General features: G+C 42.8%; 3 protein-coding genes across 4 annotated transcripts in view; 2 read left to right on the top strand and 1 right to left on the bottom strand.

Moving 5' to 3' along the window:
- Positions 1–2,355: 2,355 nt before the first annotated feature.
- On the top strand, positions 2,356–3,619 carry GPR19 (G protein-coupled receptor 19). Its single transcript, XM_070754709.1, has one exon. The coding sequence runs from the start codon at positions 2,372–2,374 to the stop codon at positions 3,617–3,619; it is 1,248 nt and encodes a 415-aa protein (XP_070610810.1). The 5' UTR covers positions 2,356–2,371.
- Positions 3,620–8,651: 5,032 nt separating this feature from the next.
- Positions 8,652–14,429, bottom strand: CREBL2 (cAMP responsive element binding protein like 2). 2 transcript variants are annotated; one of them, XM_070755241.1, is made up of 4 exons: positions 14,194–14,429; positions 12,623–12,820; positions 11,122–11,266; positions 8,652–8,920 (listed from the first exon to the last, which is right to left on the bottom strand). In XM_070755241.1, exons 1-4 carry the CDS (start codon positions 14,359–14,361, stop codon positions 8,916–8,918), a joined length of 516 nt encoding a protein of 171 aa, XP_070611342.1. In that variant the 5' UTR covers positions 14,362–14,429; the 3' UTR covers positions 8,652–8,915. The 2 variants fall into 2 exon arrangements, with proteins under 2 accessions (XP_070611342.1, XP_070611341.1); XM_070755240.1 differs by having other exon boundaries at positions 11,106–11,266; positions 14,194–14,383.
- A 7,478-nt stretch (positions 14,430–21,907) lies between these two features.
- The window catches only part of DUSP16 (dual specificity phosphatase 16), a 78,058-nt gene continuing 73,474 nt past the window's right edge, over positions 21,908–26,491 (top strand). The window contains exon 1 of the mRNA XM_070755246.1: positions 21,908–22,150. The gene's annotated coding sequence lies outside the window, so the exon portion shown is untranslated. The remainder of the gene's footprint in view (positions 22,151–26,491) is intronic.

The following is a 26,491-nucleotide window of genomic DNA, read 5'->3' on the forward strand; positions in this document are numbered from 1 at the left end:
AACATGGGCAAGGGGGAGATGTTTCAGTTCCCCCATGCCTAACGGCAGAGATGGGTTTTAAGGAGTTTGCGAAAGGCAAGGAGGGTGGGGGCAATCCTAATCTCAGGGGGGAGCTGGTTCCAGAGGGTCGGAGCCGCCACAGAGAAGGCTCTTCCCCTGGGTCCCGCCAGACGACATTGTTTAGTTGACGGAACCCGGAGAAGGCCAACTCTGTGGGACCGAACCGGTCGCTGGGATTCGTGCGGCAGAAGGCGGTCCCGGAGATATTCTGGTCCGGTGCCATGAAGGGCTTTATAGGTCATAACCAACACTTTGAATTGTGACCGGAAACTGATCAGCAACCAATGCAGATTGCGGAGTGTTGGAGTGATATGGGCATACTTAGAGAAGCCCATGATTGCTCTCGCAGCTGCATTCTGCACGATCTGAAGTTTCCGAACACTTTTCAAAGGTAGCCACATGTAGAGAGCGTTACAGTAGTTGAGCCTCAAGGTGATGAGGGCATGAGTGACTGTGAGCAATGACTCCCGGTCCAAATAGGGCTGCAACTGGCGCACCAGGCGAACCTGGGCAAACGCCCCCCTCGCCACAGCTGAAAGATGTTTCTCTAATGTGAGCTGTGGATCGAGGAGGACGCCCAAGTTGCAAACCCTCTCTGAGGGGGTCAATAATTCCCCCCCCCAGGGTAATGGATGCACAGATGGAATTGTCCTTGGGAGGCAAGATCCACAGCCACTCCGTCTTGTCTGGATTGAGTTTGAGTTTGTTGACACCCATCCAGGCCCCAACAGCCTCCAGGCACCGGCACATCACTTCCACTGTTTTCAGGGATTTCTCTCCTGATCTCCCCATGCAGACACTCTGCACAAAATGCTTTTGTAATTCTTCCTGAACGTTGTTCTTCATTTTATTTTTATTTATTTATTCATTTTTATTTTATTTATTTGAGATGGAAGGGACCTTGCAGGTCATCTAGTCTAACCCCTACTCAAGCAGGAGACTCTACACTACCCAAGACAGATGGCAGTCCAAACTCTTTTTGAAAGTGTTGAGTGTTGGGCATTCACAACTTCGACTGGCAAGCCGTTCCACTGGTTGAGCGCTCTCACCATCAGAAAGTTCTTCCTTATTTATAGGTTGAATCTCTCCATGGTCACGTTGTGGTTGGCCTTTGGCCAGCTCCTGCTCCAAGGACTGTGGGGATTGATGTGGGGGAACTTACCTTCCTTACCAGTTCATCAGTGCTCGCTTTCCCGGGTATTGCTTTTGAACAGGTCCAAAGACGGGCTACAAAAATGGTGGAAGGTCTTAAGCATCAAAACCTATCAGGAAAGACTTCATGAACTCAATCTGTCTGGTCTGGAGGACAGAAGGGAAAGGGGGGACATGATCGAAAGATTTAAATATGTTAAAGGGTTAAATAAGGTTCAGGAGGGAAGTGTTTATAATAGGAAAGGGAACCCAAGAACAAGGGGGCACAATCTGAGGTTAGTTGGGGGAAAGATCAGAAGCAACGTGAGAAAATATTATTTATTTATTTATTTATTTATTTATTTTTATTTATTTATTTATTTATTTATTTTGTCCAATACATAATACACATTGAAGAGAAAGATATGTAATAATATAAGTAAAGAAAAGAATAGAAGAAAAGATATAAAAGTATAGGTGAACATATTTGAAAGGAAGAAAAGATAAATGAGATAAGGAGAGACAATTGGACAGGGGATGGAAGGCACCCTGGTGCCCTTATGCACGCCCCTTACTGACCTCTAAGGAACCTGGAGAGGTCAATTGTGGATAGTCTAAGGGAAAAATGTTGGAGGTTAGGAGTTGACACTACTGAGTCAGGTAATGAGTTCCATGCTTCGACAACTCAGTTGCTGAAGTCATATTTTTTACAGTCACGTTTGGAGCGGTTAACATTAAGTTTGAATCTGTTGCATGCTCTTGTGTTGTTGCAGTTGAAGCTGAAGTTGTCATTGACAGGTAGAACATTGCAGCATATGATCTTGTGGGCAATACTTAGATCGTGTTTTAGGAAAGAGGAGTAGATGCTTGGAACAAACTCCCAGCAGACATGGTTGGTAAATCCACAGTAACTGAATGTAAACATGCCTGGGATGAGGGGAGGCATATAAATCCAATTAATAATAATAATAATAATAATAATAATAATAATAATAATAATAATAATAATAATATCCACCCTAAGATAAAATACAGGAGATAGTATAAGGACAGACTAGATGGACCATGAGATCTTTTTCTGCCTTCAATCTTCTATGTTTCTATGTTATTATTCCTTTACTCCTAAAACAACTGATGAGATCTTTCTCCCCATACAGTCCTCTAAGGAGGAAGGCTGGCTATGCTGCTGTCCCAAGACACGGATCGCCACACCATGCCTCTTCTCCCTCCAACCTCAGGTCTCCTGCAACAAAGCCACCCTCCGACAGAAACCACGAATCCTTTGGGAAACCACGAGGCCACCACTTTATCCAAGGAGCCTGGGCTTGAGAAAAACGGCACAGCTTTGCACTATGAGTTGATGCCTGGAGAAATTATCATTGCCAGCTTGCTTTGGGGTGTGTTGTGGTTATTGTCCGTTTTCGGAAACTCCCTGGTTTGCCTCGTCATCTACAGGAGCAGAAGGACTCAATCGACCACCAATTATTTCGTGGTCTCCATGGCCTGTGCAGACTTGCTGGTTAGCGTCGGGTGCACACCGCTTGTCCTGTTCCAGTTGGCGTCCGACGGATGGACCTTGGGAAATATGATGTGCAAAACAATCCGGTATTTTCAGTACGTCACCCCCGGGGTTCAAATTTACGTCTTGCTCTCCATCTGCATTGACAGGTTCTACACCATCGTCTACCCGCTAAGTTTCAAGGTGACGAGGGAAAAAGCCAAAAAGATGATTGCAGGGTCTTGGATCTTCAGCGCGGCCTTGATGTCTCCAGTTTTTATTTTCGGAGGCTTGGACAGAGAACACCACTGCCGTTTTTTCCCTCCTTATTCTTGGGATGGCGCCGTTTATAGCATCATCCACGTATTAGTGGCTTTCCTGATTCCATCGATCCTCATCCTTTACTTTTACCAAAAAGTCATCAAGCACATTTGGAAAATCGGGAGCGAGGGCAGAACCGTCCGGAGAACGATGAACGTGGTGCCTAGGACCAAAGTGAAAACCATTAAAATGTTCCTGATGTTAAATGCTCTCTTCCTCCTCGCGTGGCTCCCGTTTTACGTGGTGCAGCTGTGGCACCCACTCGAGGCCGATCGCAGGAAAAGCTCCTTGGTTTTTCTGGTGGTGACTTGGATCTCGTTTAGTTCCTCGGCCTTGAAACCTACGTTGTATTCGGCATATAATGCCAACTTCAGGAGGGGGGTAAGGGAGACTTTCTGTATGTCCTCCATGAAATGTTACCGGAGTAACGCCTATACTATCACCACCAGCTCCAAGATGGCCAAGAAAAATTATGTCGGGATCTCAGAATTGCCCGTTGCACCAAAAACTGTTTCCAAAGACACCATATATGATTCTTTCAACAGAGAAGCGAAAGAGAAAAAAATTGCCTGGCCTATTAATTCAAACCCACCGAACACATTTGTATAATTCAGGGGTCGGCAACCTGTGGCTCTTTTGAGCCTTCTGCTGTAGCTCCCTGTCGCCGGTCGGCTTCACAATTGATAGGGCTTTCGGTTAAGATCGAGGTAGGCAAAGTTGGCTCTTGTATGACTTGTGGACTTCAACTCCCAGAATTCCTGAGCCCATCATGCTAACTCAGGAATTCTGGGAGTTGAAGTCCATGTCATAGAAGAGCCAACTTTCCTACCCCTGGGCTAGGACAAGTAGAGGAAAAAGGATGCCATACTAGGAGGTGACTCCATGGTGGGGGAACAGGACTTCCGGTTGGCTCCAAAATTTAATGGAGGGGATTCCAGTTAGAAACTTTGTGGTTCTCTGAGTATTTAAGGTTGCCGACCCCTGGTATAATGAATGCCAGGTCCTTCCAAAGGTTCTTCCACATGGCCATCTACACGAAGGATTTCCATACAATTGAGCAGGGAAAATAAATGCTTTGTTTTATTGAGTCCGTTTGTTATTTATTATCCTACGGCACATGGTTTTAAAGCTATAGGTTTCTTTAAAATAACAGTCGGTACCAGCAATACATTCTTCCTCTAAGCATTTGAACTGATTTCTGACCAGTTAGTGTAGATCAGGCCATTATGTAGAAAGGAAGAAATGGATCCTATAGGACAGTGATGGCAAACCTATGGCACGGGTGCCACAGGTGGCACACACAGAGCCATATCTGTTGGCACATGAGCCGTTGCCCTAGCTCAGCTCCAACATGCATGTGTGCTCCAGCCAGGTGATTTTTGGCTCACAGAGGCTCTGGGAAGGTGTTTTTACCCTCCTACAGCTCCAAGGAAGCCGTTGGAGCTTAGAGGGCAAAACACAAGCCTACTGGGCCCACCAGAAGTTGAGGAACAGGCCATTTCCAGCCTCCAGAGGGCTCCAGGGGGCAGAGGAAGCTGCTTTTGCCCTCCCCAGGCATTATCTTTCTATATAGTTTCTTTTCTTTTATCCTTCCTTTCCTCTAGCCTAGGGGGTAGGTAAGTTTGTCACTTCTCATGACTTGTGGACTTCAACTCCCAGAATTCCTGAGCCAATCATGCTAGCTCAGGAATTCTGGGAGTTGAAGTCCACCTGTCATAGAGGAGCCAACTTTGCCTAGTCCTGTTCTAGCCAATGATAAAAATTCTCCCATATCTTATAATTTTCTGAGTCTTCTTTCCCTTCTAGTTTCTTTGACAGCATATCCATCTCTGCCATCACTCTCTTAAAAGTCTCTAAGGCTTCTAAGAAACATTGGAGATTGGGGATTAAACCCTGGCTTTATTGCTTATTTATCTATCTATCTATCTATCTATCTATCTATCTATCTATCTATCTATCTATCTATCTATCTATTTATTAGATTTGTATGCCGCCCCTCTCCGCAGACTCGAGGCGGCTCACAACAACAATAGAAAACAGTTCATAACAAATCTAATAATTTTAACGATTAAAAAATAAAACATTAAAATCCCCGCTATTAAAACATACATACATACACACAGACATACCATACTTAAATTGTATAGGCCCGGGGGAGATGATTCAATTCCCCCATGCCTAACGGCAAAGGTGGGTTTTAAGGAGTTTACGAAAGGCAGGGAGGGTGGGGGCAGTTCTAATCTCTTGGGGGGAGCTGGTTCCAGAGGGTCGGGGCCGCCACAGAGAAGGCTCTTCCCCTGGGGCCCGCCAAACGACATTGTTTAGTCGATGGGACCCAGAGAAGGACAACTCTGTGGGACCTAATCGGTCGCTGGGATTCGTGCGCCAGAAGGCGGTCCCGGAGATATTCTGGTCCGATGCCATGTAGGGCTTTATAGGTCATAACCAACACTTTGAATTGTGACCGGAAATTGATCGGCAACCAATGAAAAGTTAAGGCCGGCGTATCAGAATCTCGGAATTCCAGAACAGATTTGCAAAGGAAAAATTCACCGCTTCTTTTGAGGTTTTATAAATACTGCCGTTTATTGTTTATTCCTTTTAGCAGCTGGGTGTGAAGAGGGTTGCACAAGACGACTGAAAATCACAACCTTCCATACAGCAAGGAAGCTTTCGTTAAAAGCGTTTTCTTTTAATACATATAAACAAAGTACATTATTTTCTCTTCCGCCCCCATCCCACGCGCTGCTGGGTTTGGGCATTTCTGAAACGATGGTCAAATCCTTCTTTCGACCTTTCCCTCTCTCGGTAACTCTTTTTAACAAAGGACAGCGAAGGCTTTGTTACATCCGTTTTAATACAAAAGGGCAGATTTTGGTCTCACGATAATTCAACTTATTTTGTCCGCCGCAGCAAAAAATACACACAGCGTTAAGGTGGTAAGTGGTCAATATTATTCCTTTCCCAACACTCCATACTACAGATGCACCGATCCTGTGGGACACATTTATAAAACCTCCTGGAGGCTACATTCGTGTGCTAGCCTTTCTGCAAAAATTCTCAGTCCTCTTCTTATCCTTTTAATGTGAAAAGCAGACATTACAGTCTGTAACCGAGAGAGAGACAACAAAGGTAAGGAAATGGTCAAGCTGCTTCTCTTTCCCTCTTTCTCTAGCCAGCTAGGTGGGGTATCTTCATTATAAAACCTCTCCACCAATAAATTGAGAAGAAAAGAAGAAGAAGAAGAAAGAGGAGAAGAAAGAGAAGAAGAAGAAGAAGAAAGAGGAGAAGACGAATAAGATGAAGAAAGAGAAGAAGAAGAAAGAGAAGAAGAAGAAGAAGAAAGAGGAGAAGAAGAAGAAGAAGAAGAAGAAGAAGAAGAAGAAAGAGAAGAAGAAGAAGAAGAAGAAGAAGAAGAAGAAGAAGAAGAAGAAGGAAGAAGGAAGAAGGAAAAAGGAGGAGGAGGAGAAAAAGAAGAAGAAGAAGGAAGAAGAAGGAAGAAGAAGGAAGAAGGAAAAAGGAGGAGGAGGAGGAGAAGAAGAAGGAAGAAGGAGGAGGAGGAGGAGAAGGAGGAGGAGGAGGAGAAGAAGGAGGAGGAGGAGGAGGAGAAGGAGAAGGAGGAGGAGAAGAAGAAGAGGAAAAAGAAGACTACAATAGTTTTTGACTCATCAACTCCTATTAATAAGCAGTCTAGGCAAAGATGCAAGTTTGGAAAATATAAACTAACCCACTTCACTGCTGAAGAGTTAATTTCACTGCTGATCAAATGACTAATTCACTTAGGTTCAGGGAGTAGGCAACGTTGGCTCTTCCATGACACGTGGACTTCAACTCTCAGAATTCTCGAGCTAGCATGATTGGCTCATGAATTCTGGGAGTTGAAGTCCACAAGTCATAGAAGAGCCAACTTTGCCTTCCCTTGGCCTAGTTAAATGAAGTCTTGAATTTAGCACCGGACTTAATTCAAAGGGTCAACTCAACCCACAAAGGGCTGTTTGTGTGTGTGCAGATAGCAACAGCAGCATCCCAAATGTTGCCTACCACACAACACACCATGAACGTGGTCTGTGCACGCAAACTCCAACTAAAGAGGGGCTGCCCGGCCAAATACACCCACCGATGCAACCTCACACATCCAAACCAATGCCTTCACCCTGTACTATAGGCAGGGCATCCTCACTTATGGACATAATCTTACGACTTGAGATGACATGGGAATCAAGGATGTCACAATTCACAAGTACTGCCCTAAACTCCACTAGTTCAGAAACATCGGAAGGAAAAGAAGGTAACGACACAGTGGCCATCTACAGCAAGATATTATCAACATGCGCTATACTGGTATTTTTCAAACTTGACCGCTTAAGGTCTGTGGACTTCAACTCCCCAAATTTTCATCAATGGTGATGCTGGTTAGGGAATTCTGGGAATGAAAGTCCAAGTGTCTTAAAATGGCCGAGTTTCAAAACATTCATATATATCTACAAAAACAAATATATATTTGTTTTGGAGATAGATAGATAGATAGATATATCAAAAACATATACTTTCAAACACATTTGTATATATCAACGGAAAAAAAATTGTTTTGGAGATATATATATATATATTCATAGATTTTCACGGGTACAGGTATGACGGTCATGGTATATTCAGGTTTGCAGAACATAAGAATGCATTAAGGAAAAAAGAAAAAAACTCCTCCCTTTTCCAACACTTCAAAACTACAGGACATGAAATTGATTTTGACAGTACTAAATTAATTTCCAAAACGGAACACTACAGCAAAAGAATAATCATGGAAGCCATCGAGATAGAAAAACATCCCCAAAATATGAACAAGCAGGATGATACCTCCTGCCTACCAGACATCTGGAAACCAGCCCTCAAACGTATCCCAGCCATAGAAACTGAAACCAGACTCAGAACACACATTGCAAAACAACCAAGTAGCCTGCAAGCTCCAACTACTCAGGATATCACCCCTAATCCACAATCATTAACTAATCAGCATACCTCAGTTACATCAACGACCCCAGGTGTTACCCCACTGACTCACCAGGAAGTTTCTACACTGCAGGCAATTGCTGAGCCATCAAACCACACCCAGCCACCAGTATTTATAGAAGGAAGGCAGCTCAGGTCTCGCTGTGTTCGCCCTAGAACAAGGACAGAAGCATCAGCCTGAAGATGACGAGTGGGACCTCGTTGAAACGTTGCCAGAAATTTCTAAATCCTACATGGGAAGAAACCCGAATATACCAAGACCGAATATATCCAAAACAAATATATATTTATTTTTTTTATATTTATTTTCGTAGATATATATGAATGTGTTTGAAACTATATGTTTTTGATATATATATATATATATATATATTATCTCCAATGCAAAATGGGCTATCCCATGAATAATAAACTCTACTTCTCTATCTGTATACTATTTTCCTTAAATAAACACTAAATACAGTAAATGATGAAAATGAAATCAAAGGCATAATTATAGGCCTTAACACAACAAAGGAGATTTAGGTGGCCCAATCCCTAGGGGGGAAAACCCCTCTCCCCCCTTTTTCTCAGCCACCCCTACCTACAAAATCTACCCCAAAGTTTTAGAATAGATTTGGGATCAATGCAATCCTTTTTCTTTCTTTCTTTCTTTCTTTCTTTCTCTGCCTCAACCAGATGCAGACACCAAAATGTTGTTTTTATTAAATCAAAGGGATAGAAAAATATTTTTTCCTTCTGCCCTCTTGCTATCGGTCTCCTTTTGAAAGTCCACTCAAACTCCCGTTACAGCTGAATGATTGACGTTGCTGTGAACAAGGATGGACAACTTCGCCCGAAGTCGTAGATCATGTTCTTCTGTTTTGAAATATGGGCTTCAGTCTGCTTGGATTGACCTTCACCCTGGAAGAGAAAAGAAACAAGATTTACATTAGAGTTTCTGTGGTTAGACCCAGTGATGGGCTTCTGCCCCCCACAGGCACGCAGTGGGGGGTAATAAGTTTATGCACTATTTATTCAATATTTAATAGTTTCTAATTGTCCTTCCTTAGCATGATGCTTGATTACTTTTAAAATCGGAAATAATTAAATCGTATGTTTTTACCCATAAACGCTTTAATCGTTATCTAGAACTGAACTTTTATAGCAATTAAAGAAAACTGAGCTACTTGCCTAATCCGTTATCGTATTGAACCTTGTGGGTTGAATACAAAACCTTAAAATGTTACTGTGCTCCTCAACAAATAATGCTGTCTCTCATTTGTCCTTTCTGTGGTTATTCAAATAATGTGACTTAATCAATTGAAAAAGAGCCCAAGCACCTAGCAAAATCTCCAGGACCGCCTTCTGCCGCACAAATCCCAGCGACCGGTTAGGTCCCACAGAGTTGGCCTTCTCCGGGTCCCGTCAACGAAACAATGTCATCTGGCGGGACCCAGGGGAAGAGCCTTCTCTGTGGCGGCCCTGACCCTCTGGAATCAACTCCCCCCGGAGATTAGGACTGCCCCCACCCTCCTTGCCTTTCGCAAACTCCTGAAAACCCACCTCTGCCGTTTCCGTTTTACGCAAGGTTTGTCTGAGATGTATGATTGTTATTATATTAAGGGTTTTTAATTGTTTTTATCGTTAGATTTGTACTGTGTTTTGTGTTGTGAGCCGCTCCAAGTCTCTGGAGAGGGGCGGCATACAAATCTAAATAATAATAATAATAATAATAATAATAATAATAATAATAATAATAATAATAATAATAATAATAGGTGTGCCCGTGGCCAGTCCCCTGATCTAAAAAGCCTTCTTCCTTTGACCACAGAAGGATGGCAGCCATGGGACAACCATCCCCTGGGAACCAGATCACAACAGGTTTATTATTATTATTATTATTTATTAGATTTGTATGCCGCCCCTCTCCGTAGACTCGGGGCGGCTCACAACAATAACAAAGACAATGTAAGAACAAATCTAATAATTTAAAAAACACTAAAAACCCCATTATTAACAGCAACTATACACACAAACATTCCATGTATAAACTGTATAGGCCCGGGGGAGATGTCTCAGTTCCCCCATGCCTGACAGCAGAGATGGGTCTTAAGAACTTTACGAAAGGCAAGGAGGGTGGGGGCAGTTCTGATCTCCGGGGGGAGTTTGTCCCAGAGGGTCGGGGCCGCCACAGAGAAGGCTGTTCTCCTGGGTCTCGCCAAACGACATTGCTTAGTCCAGTGATTTTCAACCTTTTTTGAACCTCGGCACATTTTTTACATTTACAAAACCATGGGGCACATTGAGGGGGGGGGGCAGCTAAAAAAAGTTTGGACAAAAAAATTCTCTCTCTTCCTCCCTTTCGCTCTATTTCTCTCTCCCTCTTTCTCTCCCTCTTTTTTTCTCTCTCTCCCCATCGCTCTTTCTTTCTCTCTTCCTTCTTTCCTAATTTTTTCTCTTTCTCTCTCCCTCCCTACTTCCCTGTATGTCTTTCTCTCTTTCTTTCTTTCTTTCTTTCTTTCTTTCTTTCTCTCTCTTGCTTTCTTTCTCTCTTGTTCTCTTTCTTTCTCTCTCTCTTGCTCTTTCTTCCTCTTTCTTTCTCTTGTTTTCTCTCTCTGAGCTTTGTGGCACACCTGACTATATCTCGCGGCACACTAGTGTGCCACGGCACACTGATTGAAAAACACTGGTTTAGTCGACGTGACCCGGAGAAGGCCAACTCTGTGTGACCTAACCGGTCGCTGGGATTCGTGCGGCAGAAGGCGGTCCCGGAGATATTCTGGTCCGATGCCATGAAGGGCTTTATAGGTCATAACCAACACTTTGAATTGTGACCGGAAATTGATCGGCAACCAATGCAGACTGCGGAGTGTCGGTGTAACATGGGCATATTTAGGGAAGGCCATGATTGCTCTCGCAGCTGCATTCTGTACGATCTGAAGTTTCCGAACACTTTTCAAAGGTCGCCCCATGTAGAGAGCATTACAGTAGTCGAACCTCGAGGTGATGAGGGCGTGAGTGATTGTGAGCAGTGAGTCTCGGTCCAGATAGGTTTCTCTCTCTCTCTCTCTCCTCTGCCCACAGCCATAACAAAATGAATACTTGCGTTAACTGGAGCTTACAGGAACTGTGGCTGTTGGCATCGCTCTTAGCTCTGGCCGTCTTGCCTACGTTCTGCTGAGGTTTGCTTTGCTCTTCTCCACTCAGGAGGGCTTTAATTTCAGAGGGGATTTTTCCTTGGTCCATGGCCAGGCACCACTGCTTGTACTGAAAAGAGAGAGTTTTATTTCAAATATTCATTTAACAGGACATTTTCTCAATCATTACATGTTTACATTCGCCATTCAAAGCAAGCCATAAAAGGAAGTGAAAGAATAAAACCATAGATACAACAAAAACACTTTTAATAGGAAAGCGAACACAAGAACAAGGGGGCACAATCTGAGGTTAGTTGGGGGAAAGATCAGAAGCAACGTGAGAAAATATTATTTCACTGAAAGAGTAGTAGATGCTTGGGACAAACTTCCAGCAGACGTGGTTGGTAAATCCACAGTAACTGAATTTAAACATCCCTGGGATATCTTAGGATGTATCCATCCTAAGATTAAAATACAAGAAATAGTATAAGGGCAGACTAGATGGACCACGAGGTCTTTTTGTGCCATCAATCTTCTATGTTTCTATATTGTACATAACCTACCCCACCCTTGGTGTCTCATTGACAGCTTAGTTTAAAATTTATCAGTTTATCATACGGTGAATATTACCAGTGGATACTATTCGGACATACATATAACCAGTTTTCAAATAACTTATGTTATTTGATCCTCTTTCCCTAAAGTGGAAGGTCCCAGCGACCAATTAGGTCCCACAGAGTTGGTCTTCTCCGGGTCCCGTCGACGAAACAATGTCGTTTGGCGGAACCTAGGGGAAGAGCCTTCTCTGTGGTGCCCCCGACCCTCTGGAATCAACTCCCCCCGAGAGATTAGGACTGCCCCCACCTCCTTGCCTTTCGCAAACTCCTTAAAACCCACCTCTGCCGTCAGGCATGGGGAAATTGATTCTCCCAGGCCGCTCTGTTTTATGCATGGTTTGTTTGGGATGTATGACTGTTTTATATTAAGGGGTTTAAATTGTTTTTAACTATTGGATTTGTACTGTGTTCTGTTGTTGTGAGCCGCTCCAAGTCTCCGGAGAGGGGCGGCATACAAATCTAATTATTAATAATAATAATAATAATAATAATAATAATAATAATAATAATAATGAGCCGGGATGGCGCAGTAGGTAGAGTGCTGTACTGCAGGCCACTGAAGCTGACTTGTAGATCTGAAGGTCAGCGGTTCAAATCTCATCACCGGGTCAAGGTTGACTCAGCCTTCCATCCTTCCAAGGTGGGTAAAATGAGGACCCGGATTGTAGGGGCAATAGCCTAGCTCTGTTAAAAAAGTGCTATTGCTAAAATGTTGTAAGCCGCCCTGAGTCTAAGGAGAAGGGCGGCATAAAAATCGAATGAATGAATGAATAAATAAATTAATAATAATAATAATAAATAAATTAATAATAATAATAATAATAATAATAATAATAATAATAATAATAATAATAAAAATAAATAATTACCATTTCCAGTTCTTCTCTAAGAGCACAGATAGCTCTTTCCCGGCTCGAAACCAGCTCTTCCAGATATTGGTATCTCAGTTTCTTCCTCGCTCGACATTCCCTCGCGCTCTGACGGCTCCTCTCGAGTTTGGCTTTCAAATCTATTTTAGCTGGTTTACGGCCCCGTTTACCTGGTTTCTTCACTTTGCCACCACCTACCTGTGTGGGAGGGAGGGAAAGGTAACAAAATCTGTCGCGAAGGATGTACGCAGACAGGTTTCTCTGGAACGACCCCGAGCGCTAGAAACCCAACTTGTGAGTAGACCGATTGGAGGAGCCTAGAGATAACCCAGCTTTGCCTGAAACTGTGAACTTTTTATTCCAGTTTCATCTAGATCAGTATTTCTCCATCTCAGCACATTCTAAGCCACGTCAACTCGAGTTCCCAGAGTTCGCTAGCGGACTGAGGATGTTGCCGAGTTTGAGAAATACTGGTCTATACCCAGACCAGGGGGTCGGTAACCTTAGAGCTGCAAAGGTCTTAACTGGAAGCCCACCCACCCCCACCATATTTTTGGAGTATAAGACGCACCCTTTTCATCCCTAAAAGAGGCTGATAATTTGTGTGTGTGTATGCGTAACATATTTTTGCTGATAACTAAAAGGGAGACTACTATAGATCTATTTCAGGCTTATTTGCCTTCATCAAGTAGGCACTTCCTTACTGGGATTTGAACCTGGGGCTTTGCTTTGTATGTACGTATGTATGTATGATTTTTAAAATGCGATTAGGTTTTTAAAAATTTAATTAGCTAAATTAATTGGATTTAGATAATTGTACTGTATATTGTGTTTTTTGATATGTTGTAAACCGACCCGAGTCCTCGGTGAGGGGCGGCATATAAATCCAATTAATAAATATAATTAACATAATTATTCTGTTAAGAGTTAAGAGCGTCTTGTTTTGTTTATGTAAGTAGAGTTTATATATTAGGAGGAGGCTCTCAACCAATTCTTTAAATACATATACATATATATGAATCTAAATACATATATTTATATTACATTTATATTTATTTTACATATAAATACATATATATGAATCTAAATACATATACATGTATTTAAAGTATACATATAAAATCAGAAAATTAATCTGTCACCTCACCATTATCAATTCATATATAATATATAAAAATTATACAGTATATGAATTGATAATGGTGACAAATTAATTTTCTGATTTAACACAATTAATTATCAGTATAATGTAGAAAATTAAGAATCAGAGAATGGAAACAGACTAAAGGGGAAAAATACCATATTTCGACTGTTTGTTATTCTATACATATTTTATATATCAGATCAGTTTTAAATGTATTTGAAAAATCCATTAGGCGATTTGAAAAATTAAATGATTCTGGAATAATGCAGGTATCGTAAATCCCTGTATGAATGTCCAGGGCCGGTCAAAACCGAGGCCGGGCGCGCTTAGGGACGATTTGGATGGGAGACCACGAAGAAATCCCAGGTCCACAAAGCACCCCGGAAGAAGACGGCCAACCTCCCAAAGCCCCGCCCAACCCACTCACTTTGCTTTCGTCCATTAGGCCGCTGGGAGAGTCTTCGCCGTCGTCGCCGCCACCCGCTAATCTGGATCCGGCCTTCGAAGAAAGCCGCGCGCTCCTTCCATGGCAGGCCGACGGTTGCTTCCCGTCTCCAGGACACGGCCGCCCCGCGCGCCGATGTGCCCGGAGCATCTCGGGAAGTGTAGTTCGCCCCGCTCCCTCCTCTCAGCTGGAAAGAGGAAGACACTTCCGGCAAAGGGACTACAGCTCCCAGAAGTCTCAACAAGCAGCCGTGAATGACGTAGAAATTGGAGGCCTCCGACGAAAGGAATACGGGAGTGGAGCGCCGGACCATAGACTCACGAATACAAGTCCATAGATCTAGGTTTAAATAGAGTGATACAAGGAAAGCATTACTGTATCTGGCAGTTCCAAGAATTGATTAGAGTACGGTAATCTAGTGTAGGATAAGCGGATGCCACCTCACTGCCGCCCACTAGTGGACGTCGAGATGGTTGCAACTCAGAGTGTTAACTTATTATAGCTTGAAATCTGAGTCATTTTATTTTATTTTTATTTATTTATTCAAATAGAATAGAATAGAATAAAATTATTTATTGGCCAAGTATGATTGGACACACACAAGAAATTTGTCTTTGGTGTAGATGCTCTCAGTGTTCATAAAAGAAAAGATACATTTGTCAAGAATCATGAGGTACAACACTTAATGACTGTCATAGAGTCAAATAAGCAATGAGGAAACAATCAATATTAATAATATTAACATTAACTAATATTAATTATCAATATTTAGTTATTTATTGTTAAACATGTATAGGATAGTAGTAGTTGTAGTATAATAATAATAATAATAATAATAATATAACAATAATAATAAAAACAATAATAATAATAATAATAATAATAATAATAATAATAATAATAATAATAATAATAATAATAATAATAATAATAATAATAATAATAATAATAATTTTATTAGACTTGTATGCCGCCCCTCTCCGAAGACTCGGGGTGGCTCACAACAACAATAAAACAATACATATACAAATCTAATAATTAAAACTATAACTAAAACCCATTATCTTAAAAATAATTGAAACTACACAATCATACCCACTCATAACTTTAATGGTCAGAAAAGGGGACTTATGTTTATGTTATAAACATAAGTAAAATGTAATGATAAAAAAGGACAATACGACAGTAGGACCAGGACGGTAGGCATAGTGGTGCTCTTACGCACGCCCCTTACAGACCTCTTAGGAATGGGGAGAGGCCGACTGTAGACAATCTAAGGTTCTCATATCCTTGAGGAGGGTCAAACAAAAAGGTCCAGATTGGGACTGCAATTCTGCAAGCAAAGCCTCGCTTCTTGTCATTCAAAGAATGTTCTTTCTGCGCCAACTGAAGAAGCTCAAACTGCCCAAGGAGCTGCTGATACAATTCTACAGAGGAATCATTGAGTCTGTCATCTGCACCTCTATAACTGCCTGGTTCGGTTCTGCAACCCAATAAGACTGACACGGACTTCAGAGGATAATCAGAACTGCAGAAAAAACAATTGCTGCCAACCTGCCTTCCATTGAGGACCTGTACACTGCACGAGTCAAAAAGAGGGTGGGGAAAATATTTACTGATCCCTCGCATCTTGGACATAAACTGTTTCAACTCCTACCCTCAAAACGTCGCTACAGAGCACTGCACACTAAGACAACTAGACATAAGAACAGCTTTTTTTCCTGAACGCCATCACTCTGCTAAACAAATAATTGCATTGGCTGCCAATTAGTTTCCGGTCACAATTCAAAGTGTTGGTAATGACCTATAAAGCCCTACATGGCCTCAGACCAGAATACCTCTGAGACTGCCTTCTGCTGCACGAATCCAAGCGACCGATTAGGTCCCACAGAGTTGGCCTTCTCCAGGGCCCATCGACTAAACAATGTCGTCTGGCGGGTCCTAGGGGAAGAGCCTTCTCTGTGGCAGCCCTGGCCCTCCCCCAGAGATTCAAATTGCCCCCACCCTCATTGCCTTTCGCAAGATGTTGAAGACCCATTTATGCCACCAGGCATGGGGGAATTAATTCTCTCCCCCACCCTTCTGAGTGGTGTGATTGTGTAGAATTGATTGGGTTTTTTTTAGTAATAATGGGTTTTTAATTTAGTTTTCTTAATATTGGATTTGTATTGTATTGTTATTGCTGCTGTGAGCCGGTCCAAGTCCTTGTAGAGGGGCAGCATAAAAATCTAATAAATTATTATTATTATTATTATTATTATTATTATTATTATTATTAATTCCCTCAACACTGTCAAACTATTTATTAAGTCTGCACTAGTATTACTACTAGTTTTTCCCCATCATTCCTATCACCCATTTCCTCCTATTTATCACTGTATGGCTGTAACTTGTTGCTTGTATCTTTAAGATTTTTATTAATATTGATTGTTTCCTCATTGCTTATTTGACCCCTATGACAATCATTAAATATTATAACTTATGATTCTTGACAAATGTACCTTTTTCTTTCATATACTGTACACTGAGAGCATTTGCACCGAAGACAAATTCCTTGCGTGTCCAATCACACTCGGCCAATAAAGAATTCTATTCTATTCTATTCTATTAGAAACATAGAAACATAGAAGTCTGACGGCAGAAAAAGACCTCATGGTCCATCTAGTCTGCCCTTATACTATTTTCTGTATTTTATCTTAGGATGGATCTATGTTTATCCCAGGCATGTTTAAATTCATTTACTGTGGATTTATCTACCACGTCTGCTGGAAGTTTGTTCCAAGGATCTACTACTCTTTCAGTCAAATAATATTTTCTCACGTTGCTTTTGATCTTTCCCCCTACTAACTTCAGATTGTGTCCCCTTGTTCTTGTGTTCACTTTCCTATTAAAAACACTTCCCTCCTGGACCTTATTTAACCCTTTGACATATTTAAATGTTTCGATCATGTCCCCCCTTTTCCTTCTGTCCTCCAGACTCTACAGATTGAGTTCATTAAGTCTTTCCTGATACGTTTTATGCTTAAGACCTTCCACCATTCACTATTCTATTCTATTCTATTCTATTCTAAGCATTGTGCCACCGCAGCTCTTGAAGAACCTAAGAGGTGAACATTGGCTGTATGGAAGCATGAAGCAATCGATAAAACTCAAAATGCGATGGCAGAACTGACAAATAAAACTGAGCACTGAGCCATTTGTGGCTTTCGTGGTCCTGTAGCGCCAATAGACGGCAAACTGCACGGAATGATTGTCCAACAAATTATGGCAATCACGGAGATGCGGAGAGCAGAAAACAAGGTGGGCGGGTCATGAGAAATTCATTAAATGCTTGAGCTTAAATCTGACACGAGAAGATGGCAGTCCTTTATGTGCTGGGTTTCTGCTGGGGCATTGTTCATTCTGCAGACAGGCAGGCGGCCGCTCAGAGCCCTTGGATTCTCTCGCTTTCTTGGGTTCTAGAGAAAATTCCATCTGCTTTGGCCCACGCAGATAAGCACGCCTGGAGGTGCATACCTACCACAACCAGAGAAACACATTGTGATTTATGAATGGTCCTTTCAGACTCAGGATTTGGGAGTTGTATGCCTGTGTGCACGGGCGCTCTTTCTCTCTGCCTCTGTTTCTCTGTGTCTCTGTTTCTCTTTCTTTCTCTGTCTCTGTCTCTGTTTCTCTCTCTCTGTCTGTTTCTCTGTCTCTCTCTGTCTCTCTCTGTCTCTTTCTTTCTCTGTCTCTCTGTTTCTGTTTCTCTCTCTCTCTCTTTCTTTCTCTGTCTGTCTCTCTTTCTCTGTCTCTCACTTTCTCTCTGTCTCTCTCTCTTTCTCTCTCTATCTCTGTCTGTCTCTCTTTCTCTCTTTCTCTTTCTCTCTGTCTCTGTGTCTCTCACTCTGTCTCTGTCTCTCTTCTTTTCTCTCTTTCTCTGTCTGTCTGTCTCGCTTTCTATCTCTCTCTTTCTCTTTCTCTCTCGCTCTGTTTCTCTCGCTCTGTCTCTGTGTCTCTGTCTCTTTCTCTCTCTCTCTGTGTTTCTCTCTTTCTTTCTTTCTCTCTCTGTCTCTCTCTTTCTATCTGTCTGTCTCTCTTTCTCTCTCTCTTTCTCTTTCTCTGTCTCTCTCTTTCTTCCCCTCTGTCACTCTGTCTCTCTTTCTCTCTGTCTCTCTCTATCTCTCTCTTTCTGTCTCTGTCTCTCTCCCCCCTCTCTCTTTCTCTCTCTGTTTCTCTCTCTCTCTTTCTCTCTGTCTCCCTTTCTCTCTCTTTTTCTCTGTGTCTGTCTGTCTCTCTCTTTCTCTCTGTCTCTTTCTTCCTTCTCTCTGTCTGTTTCTCTTGCTCTGTCTCTCTCTCTCTTTCTCTTTCTGTCTCTTTCTGTCTGTCTGTCTGTCTCTCTCTCCCTCTTTCTCTCTGATACCATTATGAACCTGTTCCAACCTTATTTTTTGGGAGAACATTGCTGATGGAGACCAATCTGCCAATCATTCCACACTTGTTATCTTTTGGCACTTTAAAAAAAACCAGGGATGGTGCTGGGATATGTTAGCACAGGTACTGTAGGGGACAGTTCACCTCCTTTCGTGGTCCAGGAATAACATAGAATAAAAGAGTTGGAGGTCTTCTGCTCCATGGGGGTACATTGGGGGCACACAGCTGAACACGCATCCCATAATTTTCTCCCTGAGCCATGCACCTGGGCGCACCAGCTGCTGCCCACCACTGCTGCAGGTATATTAACACTGTTAGCTATAGCCTATTTTTTAAAAAAGCCAAGAATCAGCCACTGATAATCTTGGTAATTTTACAAATGAAGTCAAAACCAATTGGGAGGAATTGAACAACGATGCCACACTGAACTACGGTACCTTTCGCTCCGCCAGGATTTTTCCTTCTCTGAAAGCAGAGTTGGTAAATCCTAAATCCAAGTTTAGCTGTCCAATGCAAGCTGTTAAAGTGTGGTTTTGCTTCTGTGCAAAGCATCCAGAGAAGAGATAAAGATTTTTTCTGGCACATCTTGGAACAAAGCTACTGATTAACTGAAAAACCTTGTTGCTACAATATCCAGTCTATAAACATTAACCACTGAAACTGGTGAACTACATCATCGGCTTTTGACCTTTTGGATGAAAGAGTGTGACAGATAATGGTTGTCTGTCTGTTGTGCCCACCCAGAGTGGCTCATCTTTCAATTTTATTTATTTATTTATTTATTTATTTATTTATTTATTTACTTACTTACTTACTTACTTACTTACTTACTTACTTACTTACTTACTTACTTACCTACTTACTTATTTAGTCCAATACACAATGTGGGTTTTAGTGGGTATATATTTATATACACATAGTAAAATACATGTTGAAGGTTATAGAGGAGATACTCATAGTAAAATATATCTAAGAAATAATAGAAAAGAAGATATGGTAATAGAACATATCAATGAAAGAATAGAAGAAGAGATATAGAAATAGAAGAATGGTATAGGAGATATAGGAGAGCAATAGGACAGGGGATGGAAGGCACTCTAGTGCACTTGTACTCGCCCCTTACTGACCTCTTAGGAATCTGGATAGGTCAACCGTAGATAATCTAAGGGTAAAGTGTTGGGGGTTTGGGGATGACACTATGGAGTCCGGTAATGAGTTCCACGCTTCGACAACTCGGTTATTATTATTAATATTATTATTAATTATGAATTATTAAATTATGGGTGTGGGCACTCGCGCTTGTGCGATAGCGTGCATACACACTCTTTCGGCACCAAAGGGAAAAAAGGTTCGCTCTCACTGTCCTTTATTATTCCAGACCACTGGCTCTCCCATGTCTTCTTAAAAACTGTTGCTTACTGCCGTCCAGAGTACTTATTTGCTGGGCTGTCGCTGATGGGCTAATTTAGCAGCAGGAGGAATAAACTGCTATCAGTGGCCAGCAGGCTTCAGGGAAGCCCTTAAAAGTCACTTCCTTGCATCCTGTGGGCGGTTCGTATTGCGTTCGGCTTGGGAGAAATAAAGGTGCTGGACTCTTCCTACGTCTCGCCTCTTCATTCCCGTGCGAATCTAAGAAAAACCCTCCAGCGATGGCGCACCCACAACCTCTGGAGGCAAAATGCTTTCGTTCCATACTATAAAGGCAAAATACAGTTTGCCTTGTCTGTATCGGGGCTAGCTCAAGAAGCTTCGATCAAGCAAGCATGTGTCAATGCAGTCTTTAAGTCAAAGGGATGAAGGTTTAGGTTGGCCTCGGGTAATTTACTACCTTAAACGCTTGAATCCGGAGCAAAAGACAGGCTGGGAAAGAAAGGGGGTGAGGCTGTGTGTGATTGTGTACTTGTGTATCTATCTATCATGTAACTAGCTAGCTATCTTTCTTTCTGAAACCGACCTACCTACCCGCCAACCTACCATATCTGCCTTGTCTGTCTGTCTATGTATCTATGTATCTATCTATCCAATCTCTCTCTCCCTCTATCATCCATCTATCCACCTATCCATCCATCCATCCATCTATCCTATCTCTCTCTCCCTCTATCATCTATCTATCTCTCTATCTATCTATCTCTCTATCTATCTCTCTATCTACCTATCTTTCTATCTATCTATCTATCTATCTACCTATCTACCTACCTATCTACCTACCTACCTACCTATCTATCTATCTACCTACCTATCTATCCTATCTATCTACCTATCTTTCTATCTATCTATCTATCTATCTATCTATCTATCTATCTATCTATCTATCTATCTATCTATCTATCTACCTACCTACCTACCTTTCTACCTATCTATCTATCTATCTATCTATCTATCTATCTATCTATCTATCTTTCTATCTATCTACCTACCTACCTACCTATCTGATTGTCTCTATCTCTCCCTCTATCATCCATCTATCTATTTATCTATCTGATCCCCCCCTCTATTTCTTTCTCTCTTTCTGTCAGTTTGTCTGTATCTGTTTGTCAATCTATCTATCTATCTATCTATCTATCTATCTATCTACCTACCTACCTACCTACCTACCTATATGATCGTCTCTCTCTCCCTCTATCATCCATCCATCCATCCATCTATCTGATTCTCTCATCTATCTATCAACTCTTTCTCCATCTCTCTGTTCTATCTATCTGATCCTATCCGTCTCTCTCTAATCTATCATCTGTCTCTCTTTATCTTCTGCCTGCCTGTCTGTCTATTTATCTATCCAATCCTCTCTCTCTCTCTGTCTATCTGATCCTATCCCTCTCTCTAATCTATCCTATCTCTCTATATCTATATCTTCTGCCTGTCTGTCAGTCTGCCTGTCTGTCTACTCTCCATTTCTCTTCCCCCCCACCATAGTTCCCTCTAAGCTGAGCAGGTGGGCAATCGCTCACTTAAAAATCATCATCAACTCAGAGTTTTCCAAACCTGCCCAGAAGCTGAGAGGGAAATTTTATTATTATTTCTGTGTCGCCCAGTCCCGAAGGGACTGCCGCTCAGACACTATACTTTTCCGCCCACCCCAAAAAAAAATTTAGAGAGAACACTGTCCCCCACCTCGTTGGTCTCGGGGCGAGGGAGAGACAAAGGGGGGGGGGTCCCGGTGCGGAGGGGGCGTGACCTCGCCTGAGGGGAGGGGGGAGAGGAGGAGGAGGGGCCCCTCCGCTCCCCGCCCTCCCTCCCGCGCGCGCGCTCCATCCCTGGGATTGGTTTCGAGTGACGCCACCGCTTTATTTTTACCCCGATGACCTCATCGCCGCCTGCCGCTGCCCCCCCCCGCTCCCCTCCTCCCCTCCTCGCGCGCTGCCTCCTTCCTGCCGAGGCTGCAGCCAGACTCGACGCCTCCCAGCTGGGCAGCAGCTCGCCGGCAGGGTCCCCTCCCCTTCCCCGTCCCGTCCTCCTCCTCCTCCTCCTCCTCTTTTTGCCCGGAGCCGCTCGCCTCAGCTTCGCCTCCCGAGCCCGGAGGGGAACGGTAGGTTTGGAAGGGGCCGAGAGGGGCGAGGTTGGGGTCGGCGCGCCGGCTTTTGCCCGCTTCTTCCACCCTGTCAAGCGGGCGCCTGGCTTGGCCGGGAAGGTGTCGCCTCCTTCACCCGGCCCGCTTTCTGCCTTGGAAGACTTGGGGGGGTCTGTAGGTGAGGGGAGGTGGGCGGGGAGGACAGGTGACCCCCCCCTTGACCTGAGGCAGCGGTGGGCACCGTGAGGGGGGGCAGGGAGGATGCCCGCCAGGTGCGCGCGCGCTCACTCGGTCTGACCTCGGGGAATCGCCCTGAAGGGAGCTGAGGGGGCGGGGGGCAGCTACTCTTGCGGGGGGGGGGGTGGCGCTTCGGGGAGAGGCGGGAAGGGGGCTGTCTTCTTGCCCCCCCCAACTAGGCAGCCCCCCCACCTTCCACTGGTTTTGGGAAGGACCCCCGGCTCCGTGTCCATCGGTCAGAAAACGAGCGTCTTTCGCTCGCTCTCTTTCACACACACACACAAACTCTCTCACTCTTTCATACACACACGCAAACTCTCTCATACACACACACAGACACACACAGACACAAACTCATTCTATCTCTCTCACAAACTCGCACACATAAACTCATTCTCTTTCTCACACACACAAACTCTCTCATACAAATACACAAACTCATACACCCACAACCTCTCTCACTCTTTCATACACACACACACACAAACTCTCTCATACACACACAGACACACACAAAATCTCATTCTATCTCTCTCACAAACTCATACACACACAAACTCACACACATAAACTCATTCTCTTTCTCTCACACACAAACTCTCTCATACAAACACACAAACTCATGCACACACAAACTCTCTCACTCTTTCATACACACACACAAACACACAAACTCTCATACACACACAGACACACACAAAATCTCATTCTATCTCTCTCACAAACTCATACACACATAAACTCATTCTCTTTCTCACACACACAAACTCTCTCATACAAACAAACAAACTCATACACCCACAAACTCTCTCACTCTTTCATACACACACACACACACAAACTCTCTCATACACACATAGACACACACAAAATCTCATTCTATCTCTCTCACAAACTCATACACACACAAACTCACACACATAAACTCATTCTCTTTCTCACACACACAAACTCTCTCATACAAACACACAAACTCACATACACACACAAACTCACATACACAAACTCTCATATACACACGCAAACCTATTCTATCTCACACACACAAACTCTCATACACACACAAATTCTCTCATACAGATACACAGACTCATTATCTCTCTCACACACAAAATATTAGATTTAGATTTATTGGATTTATATGCCACCCCTCTCCGCAAACTCGGGGCGGCTCACAACAAAGTAAAAACAATACATAATAGCAAATCCAATACCCACCAATCCAATTACAATTTTAAGCTAAAAAATTCATAAAAAATAACCCCAGAATATTAAAAAACAAGCACACAATCAATCTAACACCAAAACAACAAGGGCAAGGGGGAGATGTTTCAGTTCCCCCATGCCTGACGGCAGAGGTGGGTTTTAAGGAGTTTGCGAAAGGCAAGGAGGGTGGGGGCAATCCTAATCTCAGGGGGGAGCTGGTTCCAGAGGGTCGGAGCCGCCACAGAGAAGGCTCTTCCCCTGGGTCCCGCCAAACGACATAGTTTAGTCAACGGGACCCGGAGAAGGCCAACTCTGTGGGACCCAACCGGTCGCTGGGATTCTCATACACACACACACAAACTCTCATACACACGCACACACAAACTCTCTCATACACACACAAACTCATCATCTCTCTCACAAACACACAAACTCTCTTTTACACACACACACACACACATATGGGTCTATGGTTCTGCTGGCTGCCCTTGCTAGAAAATGGGCTGGTCCTTTACATAATTTAAATTTGGGGGAAGGATGGGGGGCAAGGAGGGATTCCCCTCTGAGCCCCCACCCCCACACCTGGGCAGCCCCTCTGGCTTTAGGGGGGGTGGACTTTGGGGGGAGGCAGAAGGGGGCTCTCTTCCACCTGCCCCCCCACCAGGAAGAACCCCCTGTTCCATGTCCTCTAGTCAGAAAATGAGCATCTCTCTCTTTCTCTCTCTTTCTCTCTCTCTCTCTCTCTCACACACACACAAACGGTTTGTGGATTGTGGGGAGTTCACAAAGAGAGAGCGAGAGAGAAAGAAAGAGAGGGAGAGAAACACAGAGAGACAAACACAGAGAGAGAGAGAGAGAAAGAAACACACACACACAAACATATGTAGAGAAAAAGAGAAACCGAGAGAAAGGGAGACACACACAGAGAGAAAAACACACAGAGAGAAAGAGAAATATTCAATTCAATTTATTAGATTTGTATGCTGCCCTTCTCTGAAGACTCAGGGCGGCTCACAGAATAGATATAAAACAAAGCATATAGAACAAATCTATTTTTTTTTAAAGTACACACACAAAAGTACACACACACACACACACACACACACACATATATATATATATATATTGTGTATGTATATATGTATATATATAGTGTATGTATATATGTATATATATGTGTGTGTGTGTATGTATATATGTGTGTGTGTGTGTGTGTGTATGTACACTAAGATACACTAACACAAAGAAACACAGAGAGAGAGAGAGAGAGAGAGAGAAATGCACACACAGAAACACACACAAACACACACACAGAGAAAAAACAGAGCGAGAGAGAGAGAGTAACACATACATAAACAAACAAACAAATAGAAAAAGAGAAAAACACAGAGAGAAACATTCACACACAGAAAAAGAGAAATACACACATACATAAACACAGAGAAAAAGAGAAAACACAGAAACACACACACACACAAACACAGAGAGAAAGAGAGAAAAACTACACACACAGAAACACACAGAGAAGACACACACAGAGAGAAACATTCACACACAGAAAAAGAGAAACACACACATACATAACACACAGAGAAAAAGAGAAACACACACAAACACATAAACACAAGCACACACCTCATCTCTCTCTCTCGCACACACACACACACACACACACACACGGGTCTATGGTTCTGCTGGCTGCCCTTCATTTGCTGGGAAACAGGCCGGTCCTTTACATAATTTAAATTTAGCCGCTGCATGGCTGCGTCCTTTTCCTTAAGGGGATGGTTAGAGAGACGGAAGGTTTGCACTAGTTAGGAGAAGGACAGAGCCCAGAGAGGCTTTGCAACACCGCGCGGTCGGTTCTGTCGCATGTTTCAGTGCTCTTCTTCCTGGGCTGTTGGTGGCGGTGTTCATGGGTTCCTTGATGGCTGCAGAACCCTCCCCTTCTCTTGCCTACTGATAGATATTTCGTGGAGGGAAGTGTGTAGCAATTATGTTGCATAAACCCATCGACCCACAAATATATTGTTTCGCAAGATACCTTTGGAAAGAAAGGACAAAGTTGCACTCTCAGCCTAAATATATGTGGCCAGTTTTTAATATACCCTAGCTCAGTGTTTCCCAACCTTGGCAACTTGAAGACATTTGGACTTTAACTCCCAGAATTCCCCAGCCAGCGAAAGCTGGCTGGGGAATTCTGGGAGTTGAAGTCCAGATGTCTTCAAGTTGCCAAGGTTGGGAAACACTGCCTTAGCTAATTTACATGACAAAATGTGGCAACCTTGTTTATTCCTTTCCCTAATAATATCAAACTGAATATAGACTTCGTAGCTTATGGATTGTAATTTTAGTAGTATTGACGATGCATAATTGATAGACTGGATTTTATTATGGATTTTACCTGTTTTTTAACATTTTATCCTACAACTTTTGGTTGTGTATTTACTGGGTGTTTTGGTCTATGACTGTAATAATAAATTTGAGCTTTGAATATTGTTATTTTCTTTTAAAACACCAGTGGATAAAACAGTCTTTTGAACTGACAATTTTGACTGAATACATACTTTGTGTATATTTGTGGCAGGTGAAGAAAATACCTGGATGGCTGTAGAATTGTTTGAAATTACTGTTGTTAAGATCCGGTTTCGTTTTAAAGGAGCAGGCATTCTTGGTTCCTAAAGTGCTTTAATTACTTGTGTGTTTGTGTGAACACACACACACACACCTTTATTTATTTGTTTGTTTGATTGATTGATTGATTTGTATGCCACCCCTCTCCGTGGACTCTGGGCGGCTAACAACAGTGATAAAAACAGCATGTAACAATCCAATACTAAAACAACTAAAAAACCCTTATTTATAAAACCAAACATACATACAAACATACCATGCATAACTTGTATAGGCCTGGGG

The sequence above is a fragment of the Erythrolamprus reginae genome, chromosome 6 (genome assembly GCF_031021105.1).
Source record: "Erythrolamprus reginae isolate rEryReg1 chromosome 6, rEryReg1.hap1, whole genome shotgun sequence".
NCBI lineage: Eukaryota > Metazoa > Chordata > Lepidosauria > Squamata > Dipsadidae > Erythrolamprus > Erythrolamprus reginae.

Coding starts and splice junctions, on each gene's coding strand:
- GPR19 (XM_070754709.1), top strand. CDS start 2,372: ATGCTGCTGTCCCAAGACACGGATCGCCACACCATGCCTCTTCTCCCT.
- CREBL2 (XM_070755240.1), bottom strand. CDS start 14,361: ATGCTCCGGGCACATCGGCGCGCGGGGCGGCCGTGTCCTGGAGACGGG. Junction 12,821..14,193: donor GCCTAATGGACGAAAGCAAA/GTGAGTGGGTTG, acceptor CCTCCCACACAG/GTAGGTGGTGGCAAAGTGAA. Junction 8,921..11,105: donor TCCTGTAAGCTCCAGTTAAC/GCAAGTATTCAT, acceptor TTTCTCTTCCAG/GGTGAAGGTCAATCCAAGCA.